At 40.4% G+C, this 14,087-nt stretch overlaps 1 protein-coding gene across 3 annotated transcripts in view; it reads right to left on the bottom strand.

The window, feature by feature from the left end:
- Positions 1–13,138: 13,138 nt before the first annotated feature.
- Positions 13,139–14,087, bottom strand: part of LOC128634114 (NLR family CARD domain-containing protein 3) — a 16,664-nt gene continuing 15,715 nt past the window's right edge. For all 3 annotated transcript variants that reach the window (XM_053684345.1, XM_053684347.1, XM_053684346.1), the window contains 2 exons: positions 14,070–14,087; positions 13,139–13,918 (listed from right to left, as the gene is read on the bottom strand). The exon at positions 14,070–14,087 is cut by the window's right edge and continues 159 nt beyond it. In XM_053684345.1, the coding sequence (XP_053540320.1) occupies positions 13,882–13,918; positions 14,070–14,087 (55 nt within the window). In that variant the 3' untranslated portion in view covers positions 13,139–13,881. The remainder of the gene's footprint in view (positions 13,919–14,069) is intronic.

Genomic DNA, 14,087 nt, shown 5'->3' with positions numbered 1-14,087 from the left:
CAAAGGGAAAAAATATTTCACATTTCCTGTTTAAATTCAACAGTAAAATCACATGAACTGAAGACATTGTGACTTTTTGAAACCGGTCATTACATTTTTGAGTCAAACGGAGCAGGTAGTGATGAAGAAGCTGCCTCAAAAGATCATTTCTGTTCCTCAAAGAGTAAAAAAAAAAAAAAAGGGAAAAAAAAGAAAAAAAATAATTAAATCCTAAATGTATGAAAAATAAACATTATGTACATTTTATGTCTAATTACAGTGAACCTGACAGAGAGTGAAGCTCACAGAGGCGAAGTGTTCACGCTACAGCAAATTTCACCGGTTGACACTAAACTCGCTCACTTTGGAGGTGCGTTTCTCTGTCCCGGGATATTCCTAGCACTGTGTGTGAAAGCTCCTGAGATGTCCAGCATGGAGACGTGTGTGTATGTTGATGTGTACACAGTACCAATGGTCAGGATGTACTCTTGTGTCAGAGTTTCTCGTTCTCCTGAAAAACACACATGCACACACGCACACACACACAGTGGAATTGTAAAGCAAAACATTGGAATATACATCTTAATCACATCTCATAGTCCTTTTATAGAGTCTGAATCAGTTTGACTGATTCATTTCGAGTTGATTCAGAGTCGAATAACTTTCTAGTGAGAATCAAATACTCATCTCAGTCTAATTCGTTTGAAAGTGTGCGACTCTCACTAGAAAATTATTTGACACCGAATCGTCTCGAAACGTATCAAACCGATTCAGACTGGACAAATGGACTAATAGAAGAGAAAGAGCAACAGGAAAGAGGACAGCCTTCCTGCTGAAAGCAAACCGGATCAGAACCTTACATTAGATTGTTTTCTATATTTTTTTATTTTAAATCAGTTCTGTTGTTTTTCTCCTTTCTGCACTCAGTTGAGGAAACACAGCAATGATAAATAAATAAATAAATTTATCTGTCCAGCTTCCTCCTCTTCGTCCCCCAGAATGACGTGTGGGTGACGGATTGACGGATTTAAAAAAAGATGTCTGGGCAAACTGTGACCTCGAGTTAAAAGTGAGCATCCAAGGAAATTTACTGTGTTAACTGCACTACATTCTGCAGTCACACAGGACCAGAAAAAAATATGTACATCTACTGTACATGTTAACACACAAAACAAGCTTTTGAGTATTAGTTACCCTGTCTTACTGTACAAAGCACCTGCAAATAATAAAGCAAGTAATTAAAAGTTCGTCTATCATTTCACTTCCACTAATCAGTCTTTTGACCAGTCTAAAAATAAAAAGACTAAAAAGAAACTGAGACTTAGGAAGAAGAACTAAAGATCTGTGGATGATGAAGTCTCAGTTCCACCGCAGCTTCAACAGCCCTGGATCTTCTCCTTTAAAGCTTGGAGAAGGGCACGTCTTTCGGACTCTTCTTTTCCAGGGCTGCCCGCAAAACAAAAATATAAAAATAACTTGTTTACAGATCTTGGTGTAAACATGTAAGCAAGCAATGTATGGCAAATTAAATTCCTCATACCTTTATATTAGATTATATTATATACCTTTATATACTTACAGTATCTCACAAAAGGGAGTACGCCCCTCACATCTTTGTAAATATTTGATTATATCTTTTCATGTGACAACACTGAAGAAATGACACTTTGCTACAATGTAAAGTAGTGAGTGTACAGCTTGTGTAACAGTGTAAATGTGCTGTCCCCTCAAAATAACTCAACACACAGCCATTAGTGTCTAAACCGCTGGCAACAAAAGTGAGTACATCCCCAAGTAAAAATGTCCAAATCGGGCCCAATTAGCCATTTTCCCTCCCCGGTGTCATGTGACTTGTTAGTGTTACAAGGTCTCAGGTGTGAATGGGGAGCAGGTGTGTTAAATTTGGTGTGATCGCTCTCACACTCCCTCAAACTGGTCACTGGAAGTTCAACATGGCACCTCAAGGCAAAGAACTCTCTGAGGATCTGAAAAGAAGAATTGTTGCTCTACATAAAGATGGCCTAGGATATAAGAAGATTGCCAAGACCCTGACACTGAGCTGCAGCACGGTGGCCAAGACCATACAGCGGTTTAACAGGACAGGTCCCACTCAGAACAGGCCTCGCCATGGTCCACCAAAGAAGTTGAGTGCACGTGCTCAGCGTCATATCCAGAGGTTGTCTTTGGGAAATAGATGTATGAGTGCTACCAGCATTGCTGCAGAGGTTGAAGGGGTGGGGGTCAGCCTGGGCTTTGGACACTGCAGACACAAACACAAAATCAAGTTTATATACGACAATGTATTACTCGAATAGGTTATTGATTGTGCAAATACTATATGCATGTAGAACCCCTACATGCTTTGCGTTTAATATGTATTATGTAAGGAATAAACATGCGGTTAAACAAGCTTCATTTTGGTAAAATGTTAATATAATGATGTGTTCGACCTTATATACAGCCACAATACCAACTGTAACAGTGCTGACTTCACAAAATACAGGTTTTTATTTCCTGAAAAGTAACAGTGTGTCATGAGGTTTCCACTTGAGAGTGACATGTACAGTGTCCTCCACTAATATTGGCACCCTTGGTAAATATGAGCAAAGAAGAAAAAAAAAATTCACAAAAATACTCTGCTCTCATGGATAAACAATTGCAAACACCACAAGTTTATAAAAAAAATTGTTAAATGGGTGTGCAACAATTATTGGCACCCCTATGAATCCATAAGAAATGTATTTGAAGTATATTCCCCTTGATATTTTACTTTTTTGTACACTTGGGAAACTAGGAACAGGACATTGTTCAACCATGACTTCCTGTTTCACAGGGATAGGTAACACATAAGCCAAATTCTCTTACTCATTCAGAACAATAAGTGAGGCCAAGATATATTCAGTGGTACTTGAAGGTTTATGAGACAAAATGATAATATTTGGTCACAGACAGATTGTGCACAAATGGAGGAAATTGAAGACCATCATTACCCTCCCCAGAAGATATCAACCAACAAAGATCACTCCAAGAGCAAGACAAGTAGTAGTCTGTAAGGTCATAAAGGAGCCAGGGTAACATCTATGCAACTAAAGGCCTCTCTCTCACTGTAGTGAAGGTAAGGGTTCTGTTTAGTTTGACTTACCTAGGGCTGCTCCTATCACACAAACCACTGAAGTGAATAGCATGGAGGTGGTATTTGAAGTTAACGCAGGCTGTGGAGTGATCATCAGTAAAGATCAACATTCAAACATCAAAGAGTCAACATTCAAAGACGTGTGTGTGGGGGGGGGCTACGGAAATCATTTGTTGCCTCAGCTGGTAAATACAGTAGCAAATGTACCAGGTCATAAATTGGCTAACGTATTGGAGAGACAATCCGAGGTGTGGAGAGAGAACTCCAGAGGCTGGTGGAAGACGAGATCATTGAACCAATGCAGTTTGCAGAGTGGGCAGCTCCCATTGTTCCAGTCAGAAAAATGATGGTTCGACCCCAATCTGTAGGGATTATAAATTCGCAGTAAATCCAGCTCTAGTGTGGAGCAGTATCCAATTCCCAAGGTAGAAGATTTATTTGCTCAGTTGGCAGGAGGAAAAATTCTCCAAACTGGACATGACCCATGCGCATCAGAAGATAATGCTGCACAAAAATTCCAATAAGTATGTTACAATCAACATGCACAAGGGATTATGTACTTACAACAGGCCACCATTTGGAGTTGCTTCAAGTCCAGCGATCTTCCAGCACACAATAGAAGGGATTCTGCAAGACATCGCACGCGTCACAGTTTATCTGGATGACATTTTAGTCTCAGGGGCTAATGAACATCTGCAGAACTTGGATGAGGTACTGAGTAGGATAGAAAAGAGTGGACTGAGACAAAGAAGGAGCAAGTGTGAGTTCATGGGAGAAGTAGAGGTATTTTTAGGTCACAAAATGAATGCCACAGGATTACACCTGAAAGACAGGTCCTATATTATGTTTGAGACAGCTGGCATTGTAGCCGTGAAATCAGCTAACATTATGCTCCATGTAATGTTTGCGATATCCAGTTATTTGTTAAACGCTAACGCATTGCAGTGCTATAAACTACCTCCTAATGGACCACCATGCATCGCCATTCAGCCCGTGTCCTGTCAGCTAAATGTAGCCTCATGTCACTAATAATTATTCACATGTTCATGCTTTTAATAAATCTTTTTATCCTGACACCGTATCAGTGAATTTAAACTAATGCTTGCATTCAGAGTATAAGGGGTGTGTGTGCGTTTAGGAGTGCACCTTAGCACTTATTAGTCATGGTCAGACAGTGTTTGAACTAAAATATCCCTCTCTCTCTCTCTCTCTGCCAGTATCAGCCAGAGGAGGATGTCCTCCAGGAGTTTTTAATTTAATATTTTTTTTTAATTCTCTCTCTCTTTTTTAAAATAAAAACCACACTGTGGTATTGAGCATCGTGTACTTTTGGTGGTATCGGTACCGACGACTAGATTTTTGGTATCGTGACATCCCGAATATGTAAGGAAATAGGATGAACTCTGCATACAGGGAGGCTTTGTGTTATGGCGGACTCGCGTAGTGATTCCACATCCGCGGCGTGCGGCTCTTCTAAGACATCTACACCAAACCTATCCGGGAATTACCAGGATGAAAGGCCTGGTGCGTAGCTATATGTGGTTGCCACACTTGGATGCAGAGGTGGAAGCATTGGTCAAATCGTGTGCAGTCTGTCAGGAAAACAGAAACGCTCTGGCAAATGCGCCACTGCATGCGTGAGAGTTACCAGAGCAGCCATGGAGAAGGATTCACATTGATTACGGTGCACCGTGGATGGGTAGAATGTTCTTGATCGTGGTAGAGGCATTCTCAAAATGGATAGAGGTTTATCTGTTAATCAAGTCTACATCCACAGTTACCATTCAGTGCTTAAGACAAACCTTTAGCCAACACAGGATACCAAAAGTAGTGATGTCAGACCATAGCAGTTTCTTTGTTTTTTACCAGTGCTGAATTCCAAGAGTTTATGGAAAGAAACGGAATCAAACACAAGCACAGCACCCTACCATGCATCTTCCAGGCGTCTGGCTGAAAGGGCCGTTCAAACACTCAAAACCCTGATGAAAAGAGTGCTGGAGAGTCCATTGAAAAGGCTAGCCAGAGTGTTGTTCAGTTACCGAACGACGCCACAGTCGACCACTGGCAAATCAGTTGTGTGGAAGGAAACTGGTCTACACAGGGTCTCATTGAGACAAACAATTGAGACAAAAATGGTACCATGACCAACATGGAAAGGAAAGATATCTTGTGGTGGGTGACCCAGTGTATACTAGGAACCTCATCTCTGGACCTACTTGGATTCCAGGAACAGTTCAGAAAAAGACTGGTCCTGTATGGTGCACAGTAGCATTGGGAAGTGGGCAAGTAGTGCACTGACATATTGATCAGGTGAGAGACAGGTACAATGCATCAATAGCACCAGAGTTGTAAGACACTTCACGGCCAGATGTTGACATTCCAGTGCCTTCTACAAAAGACTCAGGTTCCTCATTCTCTGAGGAAAGTCACAAACAAAAACTGGGAGGAACTTCTGAAGTGGCTGCGTCAGAAACTTTCCTTGGGATGGAAAACCCTGAGTTGAGAAGGTCTACATGTACTAAATCTCCAAGCTATCTGAAAGATTATAATTCATGTAGTGGTGAGTTCCCCAAACGCAGGGCAAGAATGAACCCAGGAACTGAACTGAATCTCAAGAGAAAGTGGGGCATGCAATAAGACAATGGCCCAAAACAAATAATGGTTAAAGAACAATAAAGTTATTGGTTTGGAATGGCCAAAACTGATGTCCAAGCCCATGTGCAGGACTAATCAACAGTTACTGGAAATGATTAGCTGCAGTTATTGCTGCACAAGGGGGTCAGACCAGATACTGAAGGCAAAAGGTTCACATACTTTTGCCACTCCCAGATATGTAATATTGGATTATTTTCTGCAATAAATAAATGACCAAGTATAATATGTGTCACGTTTGTTTAAATGGGTTATCTTTGTGTAGTTTTAGGACTTGTCTGAAAATCTTGTGTCTATTTATGTAGAAATATAGAAAACTCTAAAGGGTTCACAAACTTTCAAGCACCACTGTGATGTGCAGTAAAAGGTTGTTGAGCTTCACAAAATGGGAAGTGTCTATAAGAAAATAGCACAAGCATTGAAAATGCTCATTTCCACCATCAGGGCAATAATTAAGAAGTTCCAGTCAACTGGAAATGTTATGAATCAACCTGGAATTGGACGCGTGTCTATATCGTCTCAACACACTGAAGAGGATGGTTCGAGTGGACAAAACATCTCCAAGGATCACAGCTGGAGAATTGCAGAAGTTAGTTGTGTCTTGGGGTCAGAAAGTCTCCAAAACTACAATCTGAAGTCACCGACATCACCACAAGTTGTTGGAAGGGTTTCAAGAAAAAAGCCTCTACTCTCATCCAAAAACACACTCAGGTGTCTTCAGTGTGCTGACACTACTGGAACTTCAAATGGGATCGGGTTCTACGGTCAGATGAAACCAGAATAGAGCTTTTTGGTAATAAACACCAGAGGTGGTTTTGAAGCACACAGAGAGGTAGCCATATGGAAAAGTACCTCATTCCCACGGTTAAATATGGAGGTGGATCTTTAATGTTTTGGGAATGTTTTTCTGCCAGAGGACCTGGGCATTTCGTTAGGATACATGGCATCATGGACTCTACCAAATATCAACAGATATTAAATAAAAACCTGACTGCCTCTGACAGAAAGATTAAAATGGGCCGTGGTTGGATCTTCCAGCAGGACAGTGATCCAAAACATACATCAAAATCAACACAAAAACGGTTTACTGACCACAAAATCATCAAGTCATTTAACACTAATGATCAGTATTGAAAATATTAACATGGATATCTGAGTCTGATAATAAAATTAACTTCTACTTGCAGTCAAATTTTGTAGTGTTTAGGACATTTAACACCCTTCCGTCCAAAAGAAACCAAAAGGGGGTACAAACCTTTACACTCCACAGTATTTGGTTGAAATTGCGCTTATAGAACAACTGAACAGCAACGTTTCCATACAGGTTTTAGTGAAATGTTTAACAATAGCAACTTGACTTGAAATGGATGATGTTTCATTAGCGTGGCCTGTGCCCAAATCCTGCACGACTGTATCTAGGTACACTACACACGGTCTGAACGAATGGAGTCTCTACCGCACCTAGTGCACTAGAGATAGACATTCCATACAAGGTGATTTGGGACGGAGCCAGTGCACAGAAACCGTTTCCCTGCGAGAGGCGCAGGTGGAGCTGGAGCTGTGTGACTGATTTGTGCACCTGTGACTACAGAACTACCTCAAGTCTCCACACAGAGAGCTGTTCAAGAGAAAACCACTCCTAAAGAACAAATCACTGCGCCAGCGAGACATCAACCCTTTAACTAGACGTTCATCCCAATTCCACACAAATACAGCGGAACTATTTAGGGCTGAGAGACAGTTCAAAAAGCACTGGAAATAAAGTCACTTGGTAAACAGTTGGTCTCTGCGTCACCCAGACAGCGAAGCGGATAAACTAGACGGATTTAGTGATTTGGGGGCCATAGACAAAATATAGGGATGGGGCCCTCATTTCAGTGTTTTAACATTAATATTTAAAATGTCAGCATATGTTATTTATCATTAAAAATGCAACTCACACATTTATTTTTTTTTAAATAAAAGATGTATATTTTAAATGTATAAAATAAAACTTGTATCCTATGTGGTGGTGTAGTGGTTAGTGGTTTTCAGCTTGTTATTTAGCATTAACAGCAATAATCGGGCGTGTACGGGGCCTAAAAGTGGCCCTGGACTTTCTGGCCCAGAGTGGATCACCACACCCGGTCCACAATACGCCACTCATGAAGTAAGTATTCTGATGGCATTTTTTAGAAAAAACATAATTAGAAAAATGTAAAAATAAAACTTTCTTAACTATAAGTTTATGCAGTGTTTTGGGGGCCCTTGCTAGCTCGGGGCCCAAGGCAATTGCTGCCCCTAGGTTATCATGCTTGCCTTGCACCTCCAGGGTTGGAGGTTCGATTCCTGCCTCTGCCGTGCATCGTAGTTCTCATCGTGCTTCAGGGGGTTTCATCCGGTACTCTGGTTTCCTCCCACAGTCCAAGGACATGTGTCATAGGCCGATTGGCATCTCTAAAAAAATGTGTGCAATTGTGCCCTGCAATAGCTTGGCACCCTGTCCTGGGTGTCCCCCCACCTTGTGCCCCGAGTCCCCTGTGAGTCTTGACTCTGTGTAGGAAAAATGGATGGATGAATGTGTCCTGCTCTAAAAAAAAAAACAACAACCTGCAGCCTGGCTGGGGTTTTAATGTCATGTAAAAATCCACTTAAAATGATACTATATAGAACACACATACATTCATGGCTCATTTGTTCACATTTGATCCGCACTGAATCATTTGTCAAGTACTGAATAGAACCCATATTCTGTTCATTAAAATTTACTCCAAGTACGTGCATACCATGTGTGTAAAAAGAAAATCAGTACCATCATGCCCTTCTTTAGAGATTTTATATTGATTAGTTTCACTTGTCCATTTGCTCTTACTATGTTAATATTTACGAGGGGCATCTACACTCAAATTGTGTTTTTGCTTTGTGCAGGATAATAAAATACATCAAAAAGGCACTCGGGATAAACACTGTGTACATGGACTATTTAATAATGCTGTAAAATGATTAGCAAAAGGAGACTTCATAATCTTGCTTACAAATCAGAATATATAACTTCAAATAGTAATAAACACAGGAAGACATTTCTGTAACCCATCATTCACAACAGCCTTTAAATCTGTTTGCTGGTCCATCTGTAAGAGAAAAAATATTATACATGCATACAAAAATAAATTTCCAGCCCAGCTACACATTTGAGGTTTCATGCTAACTGCAGTTCTACCTGCTTTTTATAGTTACAGGTGTGAGTCACATTTCTTCTGTCATATTCTGCAGAGAGCATAATAAAGCACACCCTTCTTTTTCCCCCTGGTTTCACAGACAAGGCCTAAGCCTAGTCCCAGACTAAAATGTATCTTTGAGCTGTTTTAACTGAAAGCTACTTGCACGGACCGATCTTAAAACACGTCAGTGCCATTGTTTTATCTCAGGATGTGCACCAGAAATATTTTTTTCTAAAGACACGTTTATAAAAGCTACTGAAATGTCCTAATTTATTGAAGATCTAATCCTGGCTTAATGTAAACCCTGTCTGTGAAACCGGGCCTTTATCTTCTAGTGAAGGAGAAGAACATTCATTGAGCCTGTAATAAACTTTTAAACAATCTTTAAATAGTAAAAAAAATTAAGGACACTAATGTAGTAACCGCTGAAAGTATCATGGTGAATATAGTCACAAATAAGGTCAAATATTTCACAAGACCTTGAGCGGGGATAGTTGTGACTTTCACAATATAACATCCTCTACACAACACCAGCAACGATGAACTAAACCTGTTCTGAGACCAGGAGCTATGCTGAAAGAAGAGAGAGCAGCACCTTGCACAGGAAGAACCTCTCCTCCCACTCGTCAACCCCATCATACTTACACTTCTTGCAGCATAACTGGACTCACCTCTGTGTAGCACAAGTCAAACCACTGAACAGAAAAAGGTTGGTGGGTGGACTACAAGACACAGTCACACTTTATTTATAATAATAGAGTGTTTATTCAGAGTCGTACCATCACCTTTTGGGAGAGGGTGAAGATGGCTACCTGTGTTGGAGTGTGATGGAGAACAAGATCACTGCAGCACAAGCACCATGGCCAGAAACCCTTTTGACCTAAAAAAGAAAAACATGTTTGGTAAATCATGAGGCTGTCTAACAGAAATTAAATCAATGGCAGCTGATGAAGGACAACATACCCCAGCCCACTTAGCTTCCACATGACAGCCAGGAAGTCTTTCTTGGTGGCCTCCAACACAGCCAAGCACTGCATGTGGAAAACAGCACCTCAGTAAGAATCTGAAAATAAAAGGAGATCGTCACCTGGGACTCAAAGAGGCCGGAAATGGTGCTTATGTAGAAGGTTTAAAAGCCACTCAACATCCAGGTCATAAACACACACTCAGCAGGAATATAGATTTATAATCTGCGGCTTTAAACAACAATGATCGGGGAAAGATGCACTTCCTAAACATGACCACACGATGGCAGTCAAGGTCCATCCAGAACACCACACAGCGCTGCCTAAAACACACTTTATATTTATTTTATTCATCACCCTTTCTTCTTCTTCTTCTTCTTCTTCTTATTATTATTATTATTATTATTATTATTGTAGTATTCATATTAGCATAAGATTAGGAAATGATTTCTAAAAACTCTCAGTCACACCTTCATGCTAACTCTGTACATGATGTCAATGGTGCACTGCTCCTCTTTCTCCATAGATACTTACAGGGACCCTCGACTTTAAGGCTTTCTACTGCAAAAGCAGCTGCTAAAATAATAATTTTGTGCAGATGGAAGAAAGTATTAGGCTAAGCAAATGTTCTGAGTTTTTTTCTAGCAGTTTTTGACATGTACATGTATTTCATCAGCACTGCTACAAGCTTATTTTTTCCCCATAACACTAATATAACCTTATTCTTTGTTTACTCAGCAAGACTATAACTTTATTCTCAGTTCCTCTCCTTAATTTCAGTCACTACCTCACTGAAACCTATAATCAGAGTAACTCCAAAGCTCAGGACCCAAGTCTCCACTCTAAATCATGTGTCTAGAACACAGGCTCTGAACTCTTATCTAACACATTTGGTGTTTTATCTGCTCTAAAGCACCCACCTCAGCTCGTGCAGGCCGCTTAATTAGCTGATGACTTGAATCAGGGGAGTTTGGTGCAGGTTCTAATTGAACATCCTCAGGAGTGTAAAGAAGCCTCTCTCTAATATCTTTCTTACCGGTTCAACTCCAACTTCATCACCACCCCAAGAAAGCACTGCATGTTAGTAGTGTTCAGGGTCAGTATCTAAACTGATAGTCTATTCACACACACTAGCACTAATACACTTCACATCCAGTATTTCCTTCTCTAATGTAGTGGGTTCATAATAAAACTGCCATATTTAATCATCAGCACCAAAAGTCATGTTTATTCTCTTCACTGCTCCTGTGTAACTTAATATGTTCCGTAGGAGGCCTCGACTATTTCACTCGAGAATATCCACAAATAGGGAAGAAGATTACAGAGATAAATGCAATGTATACATTATTACATTAAAACAACGATTATCAAGGGAGGAGAGAAGGAAAGAGAGTTCTAGACCTCTGACCTGTACATGACGTCATCAAAGATCTTATGGTTCACTGCTCCAATTTAACTGTGTGTGTGTGTGTTAGGGATGCACCGATGCCGATACCAGTACTCAGGTGTCAGCCCGATACTGTGTTCATGTACTCGTACTTGTAAAACTACCCCGATACAACCGCACCGACACCACTTTATGACAACGTTATATAGCCTAACCTCTCGTCACTTGAGCAGGTAGTCGGAAGAGGAGCAATGTCAGAAAATCGTCACACACACGTAATGCGACACCGCTAGCTTTAGCCTCAGAGTCACCGACACTGACTTTCTTCAGTTTACTTTCTGTCAGCGTTATCTTTTATTCCCAACATGACCTCAGTCCTCATCAGACGGAGGAGAAATCATCACGTGACTGAGGAAGAAATTATGTGTCCTCTAAGTCAGGGATTAAACACTGACGAGAAGGTTTATAAACTTTATAAAGCAGAGTTTGTGGAGCACGGAAGCATGACAGTGATGCGGTCGCAAGCTGTTCAAAATGTTTCGTTTAATTTAAGTTTGTCATTATATGCTGTATTTGCGCACTTGCAGTGTAAATTCTGTTGGAAGTGATGTGTTAGTAATGAGGCCGCGTTGCTGAGGCCGCGTTGCTGATCACGCGCGGTGTAGACGCGCTGATACAGAGTGTAGCGCGAGTAAGATCAGTAATGTCTAATTCAAACATTATGATCAAAAGTAAACAAGTAAAATAATGTCTAAAGACAATGAGCTAAATGTCTAAAGACAATGTATATATAATGTCTAAAGCCACAGCTCCTCCGTTTACTTGTATTTGTTTAAAGCGCGGTCTTTCCCTCATCAATATGGCGGACATGTTGACATGAATGCTTACGTGCGCATGTGCGTATTATTTCTTTACAACGTGAACTCGCCAGCTACACACACACACACATTTTGTCCTTTTTGTGTTTATTTCTTGAGAAATAGAAGAGAGAAGCTTGAATATTAAGTGAATGTCCAATATATACCCAGCTTTACCTCGGTTTATCAGTTTATACATTAAAAACATTACAGAAATATAAAGTTAATTTAGCTGCTAAATGACAGCCACTTTTACACTCACTGTTGTTTATTTTAGTTGCTATAAGCAGGGAGCAAACAATGGATTTTAGGATAAAGTAAGGTTATACTTAAATAGTGCCGCTAAAACAGAATAACAAATCTCTCCTCAAGAGTTAAATAGTGCACTACATAGGGTGTAGACTGTCATTATTTCATCCCTAATGTAGTGCACTTAAACCGGAAATGACATCAATTTGGGATTCAGCCACACAGCTTCCGTTTAACTTACCTCGGGTTTAAAAACAGAACGTTTTAGTTTTAATTCCTCAAACAGAGACAAAATAACCAGCTTTTACTTTTAAACTGGATCAAATCTAACTGTAAAACTATCAGAAATAATTTAATCTGGAGATGATTAGTTCGGTGTAATAACTCAACTGCTCAGGAGATACCCGCTGCAGCTTTTTCTTCTTCTGTGATTTCTACTGGTCGGCGACGCAGCTGTTAGGCGCGTTACCGCCACCGCGTGGACTGGAGGATATAGTTCCAGGTTGGAGGAAGTCTATCCCAACAAACTTACACCAATAATTTCCACTCATGGTTTTATTATATCCTATTTATTATTCCAGTGGAGTTTATGACTTCTTCATGAATGACAGCAGTGAGTCGTTCACTGTGTCTTACCCAGATATACTGAGTGAACTACTGAGTCACCACAACCTCAATCTCTAAATGTTTAACAGCACCAAAGCTTTCAATTCTGGTGACTTTGGGAGTATTTATTTATATGATCATATAATGTAACAAACATTAACATAAGCATGTGCTGCACAACATTTCATTAGTTTAATTTTACATTTTAATTTACTGTAAAGCGCTTTGCTAAATTTTGCTACGTGAACTTTTTTAGGTATTAAAACTGGTTACTGTTTGGTTGATGACAAACTCCATATTTTTATACCTTGGAGCTCTGTGTTACCATGGTAATTTATAAACAATTACTAACAACATTACTTTCATAAATGCACGTTTACATTTTATTTGATACTTGGCCATTGTTACGTCCTCAGTTGTATTTCTGTTTGTACTATGTTCCATTCGTGTGTCTATGTCGGGGGAGGGATGGGTGTCTTGTCTCCTCCTCTTTTAAGCCCAGTCCACTGCAGTGCGTCATGTTCCTGCTTGCCATTGGACGATCACATCTCGTACACGCCTGCTCCCGCCTCGTGCTTTGGGATGAGTTGGCTGTACATTTCCGGACGTGTACTTAAGCCTCGTCAGTCTCCATCCCCGGGGCAGATCGGTGCCGTTGCTTTGTACAGCAGATATTTGGTTACGTGTGTTGATTTCTCCTGTGTACGACCTTCTGCCTGTTCTTGACTTTGTTTCTGCTCTGCCCCTTTAAGTTTAATGATTCAGCTCCCAAACTGCTGGAAATGTGGGACGGGTTCTAACTCTTCACCAAGACTGCTTTATCCTGGAGAAGAGGTTTGAGGTGAGACTCCTGTCATACGCCAGTCCTGGTGAGTGTATTATCCTTAATGCTGTAAGACAGAGAAGAACATCAGTGTAAACACACAACATCAACATAAACACACACACACACACACACACACACACACACACACACACACACACACACACACTATTCAGTATGATACAGTAGAGTAAAGAGACAGTAAGTCAGTAACTCACTGTAGTGTCTCCAGGTTA

Source organism: Ictalurus punctatus, chromosome 12 (genome assembly GCF_001660625.3).
Source record: "Ictalurus punctatus breed USDA103 chromosome 12, Coco_2.0, whole genome shotgun sequence".
Classification (NCBI taxonomy): Eukaryota; Metazoa; Chordata; class Actinopteri; order Siluriformes; family Ictaluridae; genus Ictalurus; species Ictalurus punctatus.
The sequence above is the reverse complement of the archived record's forward strand: the minus strand, read 5'-3'. Positions and strand labels throughout refer to the sequence as shown.